General features: G+C 37.6%; 2 protein-coding genes across 3 annotated transcripts; one reads left to right on the forward strand and one right to left on the reverse strand.

The window, feature by feature from the left end:
- Positions 1-5,570: 5,570 nt before the first annotated feature.
- On the reverse strand, positions 5,571-10,915 carry LOC135583487 (serine/threonine-protein kinase D6PK-like). Of its 2 annotated transcripts, XM_065165887.1 has the most exons (4): positions 10,783-10,915; positions 10,539-10,680; positions 8,750-9,884; positions 5,571-6,697 (listed from the first exon to the last, which is right to left on the reverse strand). In XM_065165887.1, exons 3-4 carry the CDS (start codon positions 9,790-9,792, stop codon positions 5,830-5,832), a joined length of 1,911 nt encoding a protein of 636 aa, XP_065021959.1. In that variant the 5' UTR covers positions 9,793-9,884; positions 10,539-10,680; positions 10,783-10,915; the 3' UTR covers positions 5,571-5,829. The 2 variants fall into 2 exon arrangements, with proteins under 2 accessions (XP_065021959.1, XP_065021952.1); XM_065165880.1 differs by lacking the exon at positions 10,539-10,680 and having other exon boundaries at positions 10,783-10,909.
- A 1,553-nt stretch (positions 10,916-12,468) lies between these two features.
- Positions 12,469-17,223, forward strand: LOC135648327 (U-box domain-containing protein 4-like). The gene is made up of 2 exons (XM_065165894.1): positions 12,469-12,957; positions 16,156-17,223. Exons 1-2 carry the CDS (start codon positions 12,593-12,595, stop codon positions 16,952-16,954), a joined length of 1,164 nt encoding a protein of 387 aa, XP_065021966.1. The 5' UTR covers positions 12,469-12,592; the 3' UTR covers positions 16,955-17,223.
- The last annotated feature ends 639 nt before the right edge of the window (positions 17,224-17,862 follow it).

Below are 17,862 nucleotides of genomic sequence, written 5' to 3' on the forward strand. Positions count from 1 at the left end.
AAAATTTATAAACCCTCGACGCTTGATTTTTTTTTTCTTCAAAATAAATTTTACGATGATCTAATAAGGTCTTATCATCGGCAAGACTAGCCGATATTTTGATTTATATAATACGTTTTATTCTTGTATTTGTTCCACCAATATAAAAATTTTGTTTTTGAATTAAGAGGATATCAAAATGTCAACATCTTTGAAGGTAGAGTGGTTGATGAGGAATTTAAAAATCCAACAATTATTTTTTAGTATACATATAATAAAATACATGTATAATTTTTGAAAGAGTGGCATGCACAATAATGCAGGTGATGAGAGTAACTTGTCATCCGATGCAACTGTAAGAGACTGTAGAAGGTAAGAGGACAAGATGATAAAGAAGAGAGAGAGACAGAGAGAGAGAGAGAGAGAGAGAAGAGAGAATGACAGGAGGACAGCAAGAGATGCTTCACAATTAGCATGTGAAGCAAGAGGAGGTGTAAAGCTTGGCGGCTGCCTATGCCTTGTCGAACAAATTAAATCAAACAGTTGTTCTATGCTGAGACATGAAGTTGTGGGAATCACGAAAGGAAGCGATTCTGCAAAGACTAAATGATTGGAGAGAGAGAGAGAGAGAGAGAGAGAGAGAGAGAGAGAGAGGGAGGGGAAGAATATATAACTTTTGGAATTTGATGAGCGAAGAAATTTGAGACAAATTCCTCAGTGGTGTTATATAATATTAGCAAAAGAAGAAAAAGCTGTGATAAAAGCTAAATGTGTTTCAACTTTACCAACATATGGTATGTTATCACAATTGCTTCTACTTAATTATTTAGTTGCTAAAATTTTGTTGACCCCATGAAACTGGTGGGGCTCCATCCAACTCATCATGTCATCATCAGATCATAGTAAAATATTTTCTTTTGTCATCATTCAGATTCAAAATTATTATTTTTTAATTACTCAATTGTTGTTGTTCCTAACTTTATTTTTATTGTATTTTATTCTCAATTTGGATATGCTTTTAATTTAATATCAAAGAATCTACCTCAACCTCTGTATATATATATATATATTTACAGAGGATGGCAGAGGAGTCATGGTTACTTTTAGAACTGCATGGTGTGAGAGATGGTAGCATGCATGCATGTGGAGACTACCAAGGCAGACCAGAAGGGCTGCTCTGTCTTCAGCCTGTCAACTTTGACTCCTTTTGAGATGTCCAAAGAAACTGGCTGAAACTTGTTGTTGGGGCTGCAGCATCATGAAAGGAGACGAATGAGTCACAGTCAACTTGAAGCTCTCCCTTCTTTTCTCTATCTAAGGTGGATGTCATACTAATGGATTGTGGACAAGTAGCCTCATCTTCTTCCTCCCTGTATGCTCAAGATGAACTAAACAAAAAGCTTATGGGAAAGGATCACACCTCATTCACTGCTGGAATTGCCCTTCAAGACATTGATTGTAAGGCTAAGCCTCCACTGGGAGCCTTTGTTTTTGACTCTCATGGCTGCCCACATGTATTGGGTCCCACAGGAAGGAATAAAGGTGTGTTTGGTTTGGAATTTTCTAATGTGATGGTGACCCTCCCTGCACATGTCTGTGGGGGCCAGTGGCTCATCTTCTCTGTCACTGCAAACAGTACAAGATCTCCTTCATGGGTGACTGAAGACCAGAAGCCATCTCCAAGACACAGGTGGTAGGGCATGGTTGATGAAGTGCAAGTGATAACATTTTGATTCAGCCACAATAAAAGATGTTCTAACATCTCAAAAGAACCTTCCACTTTGTTCTTCTTACTTAGAAATTGATTAGCTCATTAACAGAGACTTCAATACAAAGCTGCTTTGCAAGTTACCATTGGAACCATAACTAACTTGATGGTGTCTCTGATAATAGGGCCAGCATGCAGGTCTGAAACATCCTGATGCATGAATTCCACATATAAACAGTTGTAACATTTACTGAAACCATGCACAAAAACTCATTACCTTAACATTGTTCTTTCAAATCTAAAGGAAACATGACATGATGGAACACATTGAACTTTTGGTTGATACATGATGCAGATGCTTGAAGGAGGCAAACTATGTGTGTGCCTCTCTGGGTTCCACAAGGCTACTGCCAAGCATATTTGTTGCAGTGCATGGAAGAGACTTGCATGACATGTATACCCACTCTTCACTGTCATAAAAAAATCCAGTCCTCAGGACATGATGCAGGAAACTTCTGCCAGGTTGTGTGGCATGCTTTGATGCCATCACCCATGAATTGATCAGTAACAGGCCAGAGCGACTTGCAACACCATCTTGGTTCATTGATGTAGGGATTCTGAATAGGGAGCATGAAATCTTATGACCATCATTCACAGTTCAAGTTAGCCAATTAGTAAAAAAGATTGATGGATCTGAATAAAACACAAATTGTTCTCTCTGTGCTGACTCATGCTACAATTGAAATGTGTGTTTGCTGATAGTCACCTTCAGGAACCTGGAATCTGTTCAGCTTGATAAAAGCCTCCCATGTCTTCATCGAGTAGTTCCCTGCTTCCAAAGCTGTCAAATGTAGTTTTAGCACAGACAACATAAACATAGTCATTTGATTTTTGGCATAGGCCTCTTCTAAGAAATGCTCAAACTTGAACTATGGTAGAGGATTAGACTTCTAATAAAAAGTATTTCTATAACTATGCAAGACCTCATATCAATTTTTCCATAACTGGAGTACCATGGATAATTAATGATTGTCTAACCTGTCTGCTAAGTTCAGTTCATCCTTGAAAGCAAAAAAAAGAAATGCTTCATATTGTCAACATGAAGTTGATATCCAACTCCAGGAATCAAGAAATAGGATCCCAATACAGAGTTGTTTGGCCATTCAGAAGAAACATATCCTACTGCCTCCAAATCATTTCCATATTGGTAGTGTATTCTTGGAAATATCTCTTATCAGAAAAGTGTTAAACAATCTTACACAACTACGACATGCTTGGTGGTTCATATATGTTCCATCTACAATTTGAAGCATAGTTAGTGCAATTAACATAAATGAGAAAAAAGGATGCAACATAAATTATTAATTGACAATATAACAGCCAACCTGACATGCAATAATCAAATTATGTTCCAACAAAAAACATCACCTTATTGCTTGAGATAATGCAATTTAGGTTGATAAATCATCCTAAAACGTTTTGTGGATTGCATCCTTTTCAGAGTTTAAGTGTTTTCCTCATCAGATCCCATTGGGCAATCCTGCATGTAGCTTTGTTCTGAAATTCAACTTTGTGGGCTGCACAGTCTAGCAGTTGAGTTCATTAATATCTGACATTGTTCAAAAGAATTGATGCTTTGTGGTCATAATAACTTCTGCAAAATTAAGCCTCAAACTGAAGATTTGAAAGTCCCACGTGCAATATATACCATCATATTTATTTACCTGTGGGACTTCTTTTCTGCTTATTTTTCACAGAAAAGACTAAATCAAATAGTAAGGTCAACTAATTATAAAATAAAATCATGACATAAGATAAAATCAACTTGCCCATCCGGTCCAAGATTGCAGCTTCTTGCAAACGACAGCATCGGGGGCAGAGTAAGCTTCAGATATGTCCATCGACGACGAAGGAAGCTTCGGACCTGTCCCTCGGTGACGGAGGGAGTTGCGCACGAAGGCAGCAACGACGGACGAAGCTTCAAACGATAGCGATGATGGCGGAAGATGCTATGGATGACAACGTCGAGGGCAGAGGAAGCTTCGGATGTGTTTGTTGGCGGTGGAGGAAACTTCAGACCTATCACTCGATGGTGGAGAGAACTGCGCACAAAAGCAGCGGTGAGTTGAGCGATGAGGATCTAGGGTTTCACTTTCACTAGGTTAGGGGAGGGGGAAGGGGGGGTTACCATGAGATTCAATCGAACCAACTAAGTTACTGTTCAATTAAACCAGAGTTCCCAATTTGGTTTGATTTGCTGGCATTAGATCGGGCACTCGCACGAGGCGCCTGGGCTCAAGCAAGTGCCCAGGCGACACTTTAGTGAAGCACGTTGCCCAGACATCGTGCAAGGTGCTCGGGCCTTGCTGCGCCATACCCAGACACCTATTAAAAACACTTATCCAAAGATGCCACTACAATTATTTTAAGTAAATCTTTTAGAAAAAATATAATGGCACACTTAGTTTCAACAGCCAAATCCAAAAAACTTGTAGCAATTGCTTTATTGTTGCCACCCAGAAAGAAACATGGCAAATTCTGACAAAGTAGCCACCAAAAAAATTTTCTTTAGCAGAAATGTTAGAAAAAATATAATGGCACACTTAGCAACATCTATATTTTGTCTTGTAAACGTTTGACATTTAATTTTTTGTTGATATTAAAAGCCACTTATGAATTGACAGATACAAGTTAGGATATCATAATTGCTGATTAAAACAACATGGAAAAATATATTTAGAGAGAAAGGTTGATATCATATTCTGAAAAAGTTTTATGCTGCCTTCAGTTATCCAATGCACTGTCCTTTCTTCAGGTTTAATCTAAGATAATTTTAAAAAGATGATAAAAGAGTGAATACAAATATAGCAATGAAATTCAATTTAGCTAAGAGGCACCTTAGACATATGTACAATATGGAAATTCAACTTTAAAATTTAAAAAGAAACAGCTCTGAGGCTTTACTCTGATATGAAACAATATATGTTAAAATTACTGATTTAAAAACGATAAAACATTAATGGAAAAGAAACTTTGATAGATACAATAACACCCAAGTTCAAGAAAACCATAAACCACTTCTCGTTGCATATTAATTTTCTACTCTATCCAATATTTGCTTCATATTGAAGTGCCCTACTCTATTTCATCATATAACTAGAATCAAATGTTCAAGGTTTTCTATCAAGAGGAGCACTCTAATAAAAAGAGTCTGTTCTGTTTTTATCCCATGGAACATACAAAACAGAAGTCAGATAAGACCAATCTAATCCGACTGATGAAATTTGATGAGTTTATTAAATCTTTCCATGGTCTAACTTAAAACCCAAACTGAAGTTGTGCCCATCTACTTAGTCTTGAAGACATAACAAATCTGCATGCACATATGCATGTATGTCTATGAAGTAAAGATGTAAATATGCTATGTGAAACCAGAAATATAGATAATCACTTGTCAATTGCATAGAAAATAAGCTTTTGGGAAGATACCTTCAAACTGACACATTTGCAGAGAGAGTAACAACATCGTCCAAACATCAGCCAGAAAGGAGCATGCATCAACCACATTTGTTAATAAAGATCTACATAGAAAAGAAAGCAGTGTATCTTTTATTGCAACGAAAGCAGTGTAGCAGGCATCCTACTGCAATATCAGGCAAAGGAAGAAAAACTCTGTTTATTTACCTGGTGGTCTCTATCAAGCTCACCACTATAGTCTTGTTTAAACCTGAGTCAAGATGTCATAAATAGAAACCTAACATATAGTATGTTCAATCTTTAACTCAGTGTCAGCCTCCAAGATGCTCAGCCACATAAAGCCTAATGACTAAGAAAATTGTTTGGGATTTAATCCACAGTTCAATTGCACAAGAATCATTACTAATATAGAAAGCCAATTATAAAATTTTATTTGGACAAAAAGAAAATCTCAAAAGATAACAGGTGTTCATTAATAATCATCACAGATGAGGACATCTCAGCTTTTTCTAAATATAGATTTGCAACTGAAACAGTCAACTAGGACGAAAAAAGAAATACAATCAGAATAACAACTTGTATAGAAAATCACTGATCCTTCTAGGATGAGCTTAGAAACTCTACAACTCGCCATAATACAACAAATTGAAGTTAAGAATATGGCACTAGAAGAAATCAAATTCCAGATAGTTATCTGAACCTTTTCCGGATGTGGCGTTGGACTTCTGGCTTGTTGATGCCACAGTCCCCATGAACCTCTCAATTGAGACATGTTTCGGGACCTCAGGAGGGCTTGCACATCTAATCAAGGCCCAATTGACACCCTCAAAGAATGGGTGTTGCTTTATCTCTGTAGCGCCACGCTTATAAGCAAGCCGGTGCTGTGGCTCCTTCACTAGCAATCCCCTTATAAGATCTCTAGCAGCAAAACTCACACCTGGAGACTCTGGAAACCTCAAGGGCTGACCAATCACATTGAACAGTGTAGCTCGGTTACCAGACCCCTTAAAGGGAGTCTTTCCAAATAAAAGCTCATATAGGAAGATACCAAAGGTCCACCAGTCCACAGCACTGCCATGGCCCTCCCCCTTGATGATCTCAGGAGCCAAGTATTCATGAGTACCAACAAATGACATGGACCTGGCATCAGTAGGCTCTGCAATGAGCTCAGGCAATGGGCTAATCTGATTTCCAATCTCAAGCTTCTGCTTCCGCTCCTTCTTGGACTTGGAGGAGAATAGTCGTGGGGAGAAGCATGTAGTTGGGGCCACACAGGAAGGCTGGATGCAGGATGGTTCAACACAAGCAGGTTGGACACAGTAGGCAGGGTTGTTTCTTCTAAAGGAATCAGAGTCAGGATTGGAAGACTTAATAAGGGTGGGACTGACAGTACAGCGAAGGGAGAGGTCAAAGTCTGAAAGCATGATGTGACCATCTTCTCGAACGAGGACATTCTCTGGCTTCAGGTCACGATAGATGATGCCAAGCATATGTAGGTATTCCAAAGCAAGGAGGACCTCTGCTATGTAGAACCTTCAATTGTAGAAAGCAAATGCAAATAGTCATAAATCATAAGCATAAACACGATAGTGGAAATTTTAAAGATTTAATGTGATGCTTTTTCTGATGCACTTACATTCTCCAGAAATTCCTGAAAAAATATGTTGATAAGTAATTTCTAGGTACCTATTTGTATATAAAGCAAGGCATCGTTATCATAATTCTACTGTTTGCCATGTTAAAGAACATACAAGAAATCCATAAAATCCCATTAAGATTAAAAGAAAGGACATTATTCGATCACCTTAGATCCTAAGAGCTCTTACCATCACACACTAGATATTAGTACGTTGCATTGCTTCAATATTAAGCAATTACCCCTATACAAACTCAATAACAGTTTGGTCATCAGAGTTCAAGATGGCAGTAGATCACTCAAGTGCCTTGATGTAGCTAAGATGTGAGACAAGAATTCTCACAAGATGTATATTGAATAGTTTAATATATATACCCTAAGAAAAGGGTTTATATGGTGATGAGAGGTGCTAAATTGTGTATTCCTTTGTTAACCCTCATCTAATGTATGGTTATTTCCAGATAAAACAACTTTATTTACAAGTTTATAATTAATATTAATATCAAATAGTTGGTTGTATACCGAAACATAAATACATATTAGCCTTGTGCCCTTAGCACTTCATAAGACTAAAAAGATTTTGCTCCTGGACAAAACCTAGTCTAGGACAATAGCTTTGTGACTGCAGAGGTGTGATTGTTATTCATATATTACATGCAAAGTATATTTAGTTAGATATACCAGAACCTACATAACTAAACTAATTGACCTCACCATCCAGATCAGAGATGTAACTTGACTGGAAACTAGTTAAATCAAGTAGGCCCAAAATCAGCCCATTTAATTCCTAAACTGAAGAGTGGTATAGTAGTAAGGCATATTTCTGTTTTAACCCAGACAGTTAAAGAAATAATGTTCTTTCCTTAATACTTCTTTCGATGATTCTAATATCTACTCGAAAGTTTATTTTTACTACTCACGACCTCAAAGTTCTGATTTGTCCAAGTTCCAGAATACTTTGTAGCAATGCAAAAAAATGATCACAAAATTCATGTCTGTTCTTACTTGAGACCAAGTCCATATACTAAAGACCTAATAGACAAGTATTTTATACTGTAAGTGATTTTTTATTCCTGAAAAGAATATGCTTTAATCTTAACACTAACTGTTTTTCTTGGTTAATCACAAATCATCTTCAAAATACAGATACACTTAAATAGATAATTCCAAGAGAAACTGAGATCACATTCTGTTCAGCATCAACTTTATCGCTTATTAGTATTTTTGATGGCATATTTTTATCGCCTACCTTAAGGACAAGCCTAAAATAATGGAAACTTTAGATGTGATGCGTGTGAACCATGCATCTTTTCAACAAGCAGGGCAGGGCTGTGTGCATATACAGCCCTTCCTAAATCCTACAACGGCAAAAGCCTCATGCACTGGCCTGCCCAATATGTATATGATCCAAAATATGAAGTTCAAAATAAGATATTTAAAGTTAGATTAATTGCAAATATAAATTTTTGAGAGCACGGGATGGTATAATGATGAGGTTGCTCCTTTGCCACCTAGCAGGCCACTCCTAAACAATCTCTTTAGATAATGGAGGTAAAGTTGCATTTGTTGAACCTGCCCAGGCCCCACACAGGCCGAAGCCTTACGCACTAGGTTTGGCCCCCCTTCACTGAACTTACCAACAGGGGTTTTAGCTAAATAATAAAAGGGAAATAGTAACACTTCGCTGATAATTTTCTAAATGTAACACATTGAACATGTGAATAACTTATAGCTTTATGGTTTTACACCTACTATTCATTTGTCAATTATCTGTCAATACACAATGAAAGCCAAACAGCAAAAAGAGAAGCAAAATACCAATAATAAAAAACATGGTTAACCACAACAAGAACATTAAAACACAAAAGAAAATTCTGAATCATCAAACTGAGCAGTTTAATAAACCATACATATATATGGTGCATAAATAATAAGATCAAGGTTCCTACTTGACTGCTTGTTCTGAAAAATATTTTCCAGGTTGCCTCTGCCGAAGGGTGTGCAGATCTCCTCCAGGACAATATTCCATCACCAAACAAGAGAATTTTTCTGACTCAAAGTGGGTATATAACGTTGGAAGAAATGGGTGATCAAGGCATTGCAATATCTCCCTTTCCATCTGAGCTCTAAGAAGTTTCCTACGACTAGCTAGAGATATTTTGTCCATCACCTTCATAGCAAAATAGCATTTCGTCCCAGCCAACTCTGACAAGTAAACAGTGCCTATATCTCCAGAGCCCAATCTCTTAAGCAGTCTGAAATGGCCTAAACCAAGAACCCCATCTCTAGCACGGATCACCTGAATTGCTTCCCATCTTGAGTCGTTTGCTTTGTGAGGCTTGTTAATGGTGCTGCTTATGTTGCTACCACTGCTTTCATCACTGACATCACTACTTGCACTGGCCCTGCAAGTACTATTCTTTCCACTCTCAACCTGGCTATTAACCTTAGCACTTCCGCTAGTCCTTGTAAAACTGTTGGTGCCCTCACTAAGTTCAGCAGAAACTGAGTTATATTTCATATTTCCCTTCTCTGGGTTTTCCTTTTCTGTACCCCTAATTGCTTCCAAGCTTATAGTCCTATTCAACTGAAGTAGCTCTATGGATCCATCTTGTATATTTAACTGTTTCAGATTGTCAGAGAATGCATCAAAGTCACTGGTCCCTGAATGTTTGGTTGTCTTTGCAGATATCCCATCAAACAAAGGTTCGACAGGTCCCTTATGAACGTGATCTGATTTTTGACATTCTAAGACCTCAGTAGTTCTTTGCATTGGTGTGTCCTCCTGAACCAACTTTGGCAATCTGCTTGGTGTGTTAGGTCCTAGTCTACTTGGCTTAGGCATCTGTAAAGGTGAAGGTTGTCGAGAAGATGACTCAACATCATGGCCACCAGGCATTTTATGTTGCTCTTCAAATAAGGGTTTGGGAATTGTACTAGATGTCACTAATCCAGAGACAGGACAGTGTCTAGTTGTAGACCAACATAACATGAAGTTTGCTCCATATATCTGGAATAAATCTCCACCATCCACCTTGTAGCTTGAGTGAAAGATATCTAGTGTGCCATTGGAGAACTGTGTGCCTTCAACAAAAAATAGATCATCCGAAATTGTTGGTAAGCACAATGATAGAACCATGTAGCAAAGAAAACAGAGTTACAATTTTATGGTAAAAGGAAAATATACACTAGTCCCAATTCATGGTAATCAAAAATAAAATATTTACTACAAGAAGGGAAAACAACCAAGAAAATGGTGAGCATGAACATCATTGTATCTAAAATTACCAAAAATGGATCTACCGAGACCTATTAAGCTGACAATCTGGTAATTTGTAAACCAAACACACAACTACGGATAAAAACTCAAAAGATGAGAGGTCATGTCCTAACGAAGTAGAAAAGAAAATGAATCCAGAATGGGAAACCTAAACAGATTTTTTTTTAAAGTAACTCCTTCAAGACCAAATCCAATTCAAGACGACAACTTGATCGACAGCTCTGACATCACAGCATCGTACATAAAAAAATTAACGGAAACGATCCATATAAAGATTGAATCTTTTCCGTGAATAAAGGAAGTTGGCCGAGCCCCGGCTAGAAAAAGCCTGATTTTCACCAGAGAGAAACAAGATAAAGCCGAAAGAGAGGTCAAAAGGAAATCGTCGACTGCTGGTTCCCAAAATAGTAAGGAAGGAAATAAAACTAGCTAGAAGTCTATAAATCAACAGTAATAACCGAAACAGCGTCAAAATCCAGTCTTTCTGCCAGCAAATGTAGCACAATCCAGCACGCAACGAAAAAGGTATCGGAAGCGATCAGTCAAGCGCCGATAAAATGCCAATCCCTTCAGCATCTCCCAACCCCAATCTTGGAAACCCTAACAGATATCAAACGCCCTCGAATTTTGAAAGATAGAAAATTGCAATATATGCGAAAGAAATCACAGAAAATCAGCATAAAAATAATCCAAGAAATGTACCTGGTAGCGGAAGATCGCAGCTTTGGGTGGTTCCTTCGCTGCAGAGGGAGTTCCCCTTGCACTCTTCTCTTTGGAGTATCTCCGAAGTGTGTGAGAGAGAGAGAGAGAGAAAGAGAGAGAGAGGAGAGCGAGTGAGTGCGTGCGAGGGACCCAATAAAATCAAGGAAAACAAAAAAGGTAAAGGAGTACTGGGGCCCGCTTGCCATTAATTATGCTTATCATGTTTCCTATATTAAAAAGAAACAGTATTTTTGATCACCTATTTATGATTTTATGTTTCGAATAAACTAATTAATTTCATTTAATCTTTAGTGATAAAGGAAAAAAGATCTTCCGTAGAAAAATGACTCAAAAGAGTGCCTCACCTCATTGGAAATGGATTTAAGTTTTTGAAAAAAATATCTTCATAAATTTATAATTATAAAATATCTTTAATGCATATCCTTCAAATATATTAGTGCAATATATGCTACCTTAAATATTATGATTCTCCATATATATATATATATATGTATGTATATATATATAATTCGGATTAGTTACTTTTCATTATGGTTAGAATTAATTAAATATATGAAATATGAGATATCTGACACACGTAAAATATAATTCACATATATTGTTGGGATTATTAATTTTATGACGAACATGCAAAACAATTTGAAAGCCTTTTTGTTAATATAATTGATTTTGTTTTTGTTTTTTTTTTATCCTTCAATTTTATGTGAATAAATATCACATCCGAATGGTTAAACAATAATATCTGAATAAGATATGCAAAATATATTTGTTCCAAATATTCGAATATCACATGAATTTTGCTAAGATAATTCATTTTGCTTTAAAAATCCCTCATGATTGATTATGAGTTGATGGGATCCAAAACATAACTCGCATATCGTGCAAATATTTGGACAGAATGCATTCATTTATTGTGTGCTTTAAGAAGCACGTACAATAATTGATGATGCTTCGTGATTCCGTCATCAAGAGAACTACATGTGTTGTGTCCCTCGTCACTATCATTGCTGGTTATACTAATGATGCCGAATCATACGATGTTTGTGATGGACATCAGTGAGAATTATATCGAGCACCTTGCAGACATGATCGGTCGAGAGGCCTCGGTGCGCGTATGCGTCGATGGCGAGGGGGATTCGATGACCTTACGATGGAGGGAATTCTATCGAGCACTTTGCAGACATGTTCGGTTCTGACATTTACCATCTACGACACTGCTTGAGAAACCTCGGTGCATGTATGCCTCGATGGTGAGGGGGGGGGATTCGATGCGGTCATGAGACGGCATTTTCTAATTGGCATTTTGACAAACGGCGGGTGGGTGTGCTCGGTGGGTAAGGAATGGTATTGAAGCGAATGGTTAGGAACAAAAGTGAAAATGATGATGTTAGAGAGATGAAGTTATCGACGATAGAGGCGATTGACGTGTTGATCCTCAGAATGTCTCTTAGAAGATAAATTATAACTAAAACAAAGTTAGGAATTACCCAACCCGGACGCTAATCCAATCTCGGAAGCCGTAACGGGGATGTTGACATGCCATCTTCAACCTTTAGAAATGGGAAGAATTAAATTATATAAAGGGAACAGTAGCGCTTGTTTTTGATCCTATTTAATTTCATTTAATTAATCCGTAGTAGTAGCCGTAAATAAATTACTGCCGGCACGTACAACCCACCACGCAGCCGCCGCCGCCGCCGCCGCTGCTCGATCAAGTAGAAATCAAGAGAGTACAAGATAGAGAGGAGAGGAGAGGAGAGGGAGAGGGGGAGGGGGAGGGGAGAAAGAGATGTGCCAGAACCCTAAACCTAGTCCCGCTCCGAATCCGGATCCGAGCCCCAGCCCCAGCCCCGGTCCTAGCCCTAGCCCGAGCCGTAATCCTAACCCCGGCGGTGAGGAGCGGTGGCGGGGGGACCTCAAGAAGCAGGCCCTGGTGCAGGACCTAGCCCGGAGGCTCTCCGGCGGCGACATGTCGACGCGGGTCCAGGCCGCGCGGGAGGTGCGCAAGCTCGCGCGGGCCTCGGCCAAGTCTCGCTCCGCCTTCGCCGTCGCCCCCGTCGTCCAGCCCCTCATCGCCATGCTCCCCTCCCCGGACCACGACGCCCGGGAGGCCGCCCTCCTAGCGATCCTCAACATCGCCGTCCGCAACGAGGGGTGAGTTCGCTGATCTGCTCTGCCTGGTGCCCCTCTTCGTTGGCATCTGCTTGATACTTTATTGCCTGAAATGAGCTCCTTCCTGATTTGGATGTATAATTGTCTGTAATTTAACTGTGAATTTCCTGATACCATTTTTTTCTTTCATTCTTTGCTGAATTCAATTTGCAATTATTCAAACTAGTGGTATTTGTTGTTTGTAGTGTTTAAAAACTGTTCCCTTTTCTGTAAGGGGACTCAGAATATAATACAGTATCAAGTTGAATTGGAGGGACAGATAGATATGCTAAATCTTGAGTTCGTATTATGTTCAAATGTAAATTGAACTTAGTCCATCGAGTCTGTGAATGATTCTTCAGATTTTGATATATTGAGAGCATGCGTTTCTGCTAAAATCATATTTCTGTTTGAGTTGGTTCACATCCCATATTCAGATACATCGATGGTAATTGTTTCCATTAAGTTATAACTTCTATTTTTGGGAGAAATTTTGTAAAGTTTGTTGCTTATAATATGATATTGCAAATATCGAGAATCTTGTTCTCTTGGAAGAATGACTTAATGAGTGAAAAATGATTTTAGGAGCTGTGTGTTGGTATTAAATGTGAACAACAACTGATGCTTGTTGCCTAATTCTTCCCCCATCAAGATGGTGCTGATCATGACTACAATTTAGATCGAGAGGTCTCTGCTAAGGCTGTGACAAAATTTTTATCATTATATGTGGCTTCCTACCAGACTTCAGTCCTGGCCAGATCCTAACTCAGGTTTAGGCAAGATATGGCCGAGTCTTATAAAACTTAAATGACTGTTAGTCGGTAGCAATGTGTACCTTGTTGCAATTAGGCTCATACATTTAAGAAACAATACCTCCAAGTTCACCTAAATAAGGATAGAATTTAGAGGACAATATACAAGCTTTGCTACAGAGCACGATATCTATCTCAGAAGTACATATGAGTAGATGGCCAGTTGAAGATAAAAGTGCTTGGATGAAACCATGAAGCTTAGAAATTTGGTCGAAACATTTAACTTTTTCTAACTAGATGATAATGTTTTTGATCTATGGATTTGGGATAGAGATTGTAGGTTTTATTATGGGGCCATGATGCTGATCTTGAGCTTCAGAATTACATGATTGGAGAGATTAAAAGAGATGAATTTCATTGTTTTAGTGTTCGTTTGGACAAAAATGGTTTGTGCCTAATGTGTATTTTGAAGTAAATATAAAGGTAACTGAATCTGTGGTGAAAGAGATATGTAGGTGTTCTTACTCATATGAGCATCTGTCTTGCGTTGATGGTTGGTGGTTTTATGATAAAGATCCTTGGGATGTTATTCTGCACAGAATAACTGCAGATCTAACATTCATATCTGATGCTAAGGATGGAATGGCTGGAAATTGAAAGAGAGATGAAGAAGAAGCAAGTAGAACTTACAAGAGCATGTGAGGTAGTAAGAAAGGTTTATTGTTTCCACGTTTATCTGAGATTCTCCCAAGTGGGTAGCTTCCTCCAATATGAAATTTACTTCTCAAATCATTGCAAATGATATCATAAATGAAAGAGAAGAAGGAACTCTTAAAAGCAAGATTCGGTCTTGGCAACTGATCTTTTCACTTTAAATTCTTAGACAGGTTGAGTATGATCTTCATTTGGCCATGACAAGATGCCTACAACAAGATGTGGTGTGTTTACAGCCATAATCTTAGATGAGCTGATTTCTACCGTATCGTTCAATGTCAACACAATTTTGTCCAATTTCTAGCCTTTAGTACAAATGGCTAGTATCTATTTTAATTGGTTGAACTCAATTGGAGCTAGTTGATTTTAACCAATTTTTAATCAATTTGATAGATTCAAAAGAAAAAGATGGAAGGAACCCAAAGTCTATCATAAGTGGTAGCCATAGGAGAGAAGAAGAGCGAAGTGGAAGAGGAAAGACAAGCTATGACTGTTATCGTGAAACAAAGGAATCAGTGTCATTATTGCATTTTATCATTGTTTGCAATCATCGGATTTGATGCTTGACACCACTGTTGTGATGTTCATCAGTCATTATCATGCCAGACAGAGAGAAAGGGTATAAGGAGATGAAAGAGGGGGATGGAGGGTATCCTTTTAACCTTATAAGGAAACAAGGGTGTGATAACAAAGAAGATGTCATGGGATTATTCAAAACCTTGTGGTTGCTTTCTTCACACACGCACATATGTATCATCACATTATTCGACACTTAACCTGCATGATGATTAAAGAAGTGTTGGGACCATAGAGGTGTTATCTTCAAGGTTATATAAGTGAACAAATTTTGGATATTTTTTTGTGATATTTGTAATTATTTTCTAAAATAGTGGCTTTATATAATTTGCATTTTTTATTTAATAGAAACCACCTCTATTTCTAAGCGTATGATTATGTATGTTGACTCTACATCGACTTTACGTTGACTCAATGTTGAGTCTTGTGGCGGTGGTTTTGAACCTAAGATATATGTGCATATGCACTGGGGCTGAGAGATGCCAGATGCTTCTCTTGTTGATCATCTTCTTGTTACAAAACAAATGTTTGTCTTATTGTTGAAGAACACTAACTTTATTTTTTTTTCTCTGTTAAAAGTTTGTTAGGTCATATGGATTTTTTTTATTTCTTATTTTCCATTATCCATTAGCACTATTTGTGACAAGAAGAAATTTACAAAGTAATGTCTTGGATGCTTATCTATTTAAAATGGAATGTTTAATCCTGAATGGTCTTTTTTTTTCTGCAAAAGACTTACATCATATTTTCTGCTTCTTGTTCAAAATATTATTAGCATAGATGCTTATAGTTTTGCTATCAACAACTGAAATTAGCTCTGCTGGTGGAATTAGTGGGAAAAATGTGGATGCCACTAGTGTTACTTTTTATTACTTTATATTATTATTGATACTTTTCTGACCCGTAGTAATTAGTTATAGTTACTTTGGTCAATATATTTAATTTCTATCGACATCTATAATTACAAATTTTGGACACTTCCGGACTTTTGTCCTTTTTTTAACATAAATGCTCCAAGGTGTTACAATTGTTCGAATACACTCGTTGAAATCGGATGTTATAATTAAGCATCCTGATCTTGTCTACCATGTTGTTTGTTTGTTGGTTCTATCATTCGTTGGACTATGGATTTCTACTAACATTTTCTTTTCTGCCTCAGAAATAAGGATAAGATAGTGAAGAGTGGTGCTGTGCCCCATTTAGTAGAGCTCCTCAGATCTGGGAAGAATAGCCTAAGAGAGTTAGCCACTGCAGCAGTGCTGACACTGTCAGCTTCAACACCAAATAAACCCACTATTGCTACCTCTGGAGCAGTGCCCCTTCTTGTTGAAATCCTCATTTCGGGAAGTATCCAAGGAAGGGTTGATGCCGTCACAGCCCTCTATAATCTTTCTTCTTGTGAAGATAGTTCCAATTTTATTCTGCCCTCAGACGCAGCTAAACCTCTTCTCGCCCTTTTAAAGGACTGCAAGAGATACTCCAAGTTTGCTGAAAAAGCGACTGGTCTCTTGGAAATCCTGTCTAGAACTGAAGAAGGAAGGAACTTGATCTCAGAATTCGATGGAGGGATTTTGTCACTGGTAGAGACCATTGAAGAGGGTTCATTGCTGAGTGCAGAATATGCTGTCGGAGTATTGCTTTCTTTGTGCAGTAGTTGCCGGGAGAAGTATAGGGAGCTTATCCTCAAAGAAGGTCCAATTCCAGGACTTATGCTGTTAACGGCAGAAGGCACAAAGAAGGCCCGGGAGAGGGCTCATAATATCTTGGATCTGCTTAGGGACGATTCCAAGAAGAAGAAAGTAGCATCGAAAGACCTGGAGATTTTAGCTTTTGACATTGCTACTCGTGTTGACGGCCCAGTCAAAGCTGCAGCAACAGCAAAGAGGATAATGGAGGATATGGTCCGACGAGATAGGGAACTTACCATCACCAAGCTTCAGCCTAAAAGATGTCGCTAACTTGAAATGCCTTTTTGCATATCGGGTTTACATATTAAAGCTAGAAGTCTAGGATTTGTTGGCATCAAGTGTAAAATTGTTGTGTGTTGAAGTGAATCCACACCATGCATTTTTTCTTTTTTTTTCCTTTTTCTTTCTCCCTTCCTATGTACATATGTGTTGCTCCTAAAATGACTTTTAGCTGACTTGCTAAAAGTGCTGTGCTATGATTTCTTTTGCAACAATGGATCTTCTGCATTATAAATCATTTTCGGAAAATTTTGTCGAAATATGTGTTCCAAAATTCAGATTAGAAATTTATGACTTGTTGATTGAGATGTTGTGTTACTAATTATTGACTATTTAATCTACCTTCTCCAACTTGTGACAGTATTGTTACAAGAGAAGACTTTGTGACAGTCTGAATGTTTGTTAGTCTATTCATAATTAGTTTCATAACATAATTTTATGTATACATATGCAACAGTCAGTCTACTAATAAATTTCCAACCTATATATTGTAATTTGAATGGTTATATTATCTAAAACATACTGCCTTAACTTTGAATGGATATATAATTGCACATTATATGAATTTTGTGTACAATAAAGTGATTTTTTTTAATTCATACTTGGATTTTAATTGGGCGAACTCTACAAAAAAAAATCCCTTATTTGATTTTTTTTCCAAGAAGTGCCCCCATTTCCAAAATTTTCGAATAATGCTCCTTTTTTTTCTAATACCTGAAATACCCTCAATCGCGTATCTTCTTTTCTCTCTTTTCTTATTTTTTTCCTGATCATAAGACGATCATTCTAATTATAATATTTTTATAGTGCATTATAAAGTTTTCAGTAATATTAAAAAAATATAACGTAGTATATTTATATTATATCATAATATTTTCATATTATGTCAGTATTTTTTT

This window comes from Musa acuminata, chromosome BXJ1-4 (assembly GCF_036884655.1).
Source record: "Musa acuminata AAA Group cultivar baxijiao chromosome BXJ1-4, Cavendish_Baxijiao_AAA, whole genome shotgun sequence".
NCBI classification, from domain to species: Eukaryota; Viridiplantae; Streptophyta; class Magnoliopsida; order Zingiberales; family Musaceae; genus Musa; species Musa acuminata.

Bases quoted from the DNA above. Each gene is read 5' to 3' on its own strand.
- LOC135583487 (XM_065165887.1), bottom strand. From the start codon at position 9,792: ATGTTATGTTGGTCTACAACTAGACACTGTCCTGTCTCTGGATTAGTG. The intron at 6,698-8,749 runs GTAGGAACCTTG...CTACAATTGAAG, and splicing joins TTTTCAGAACAAGCAGTCAA to GTTCTACATAGCAGAGGTCC.
- LOC135648327 (XM_065165894.1), top strand. From the start codon at position 12,593: ATGTGCCAGAACCCTAAACCTAGTCCCGCTCCGAATCCGGATCCGAGC. The intron at 12,958-16,155 runs GTGAGTTCGCTG...TTTCTGCCTCAG, and splicing joins ATCGCCGTCCGCAACGAGGG to AAATAAGGATAAGATAGTGA.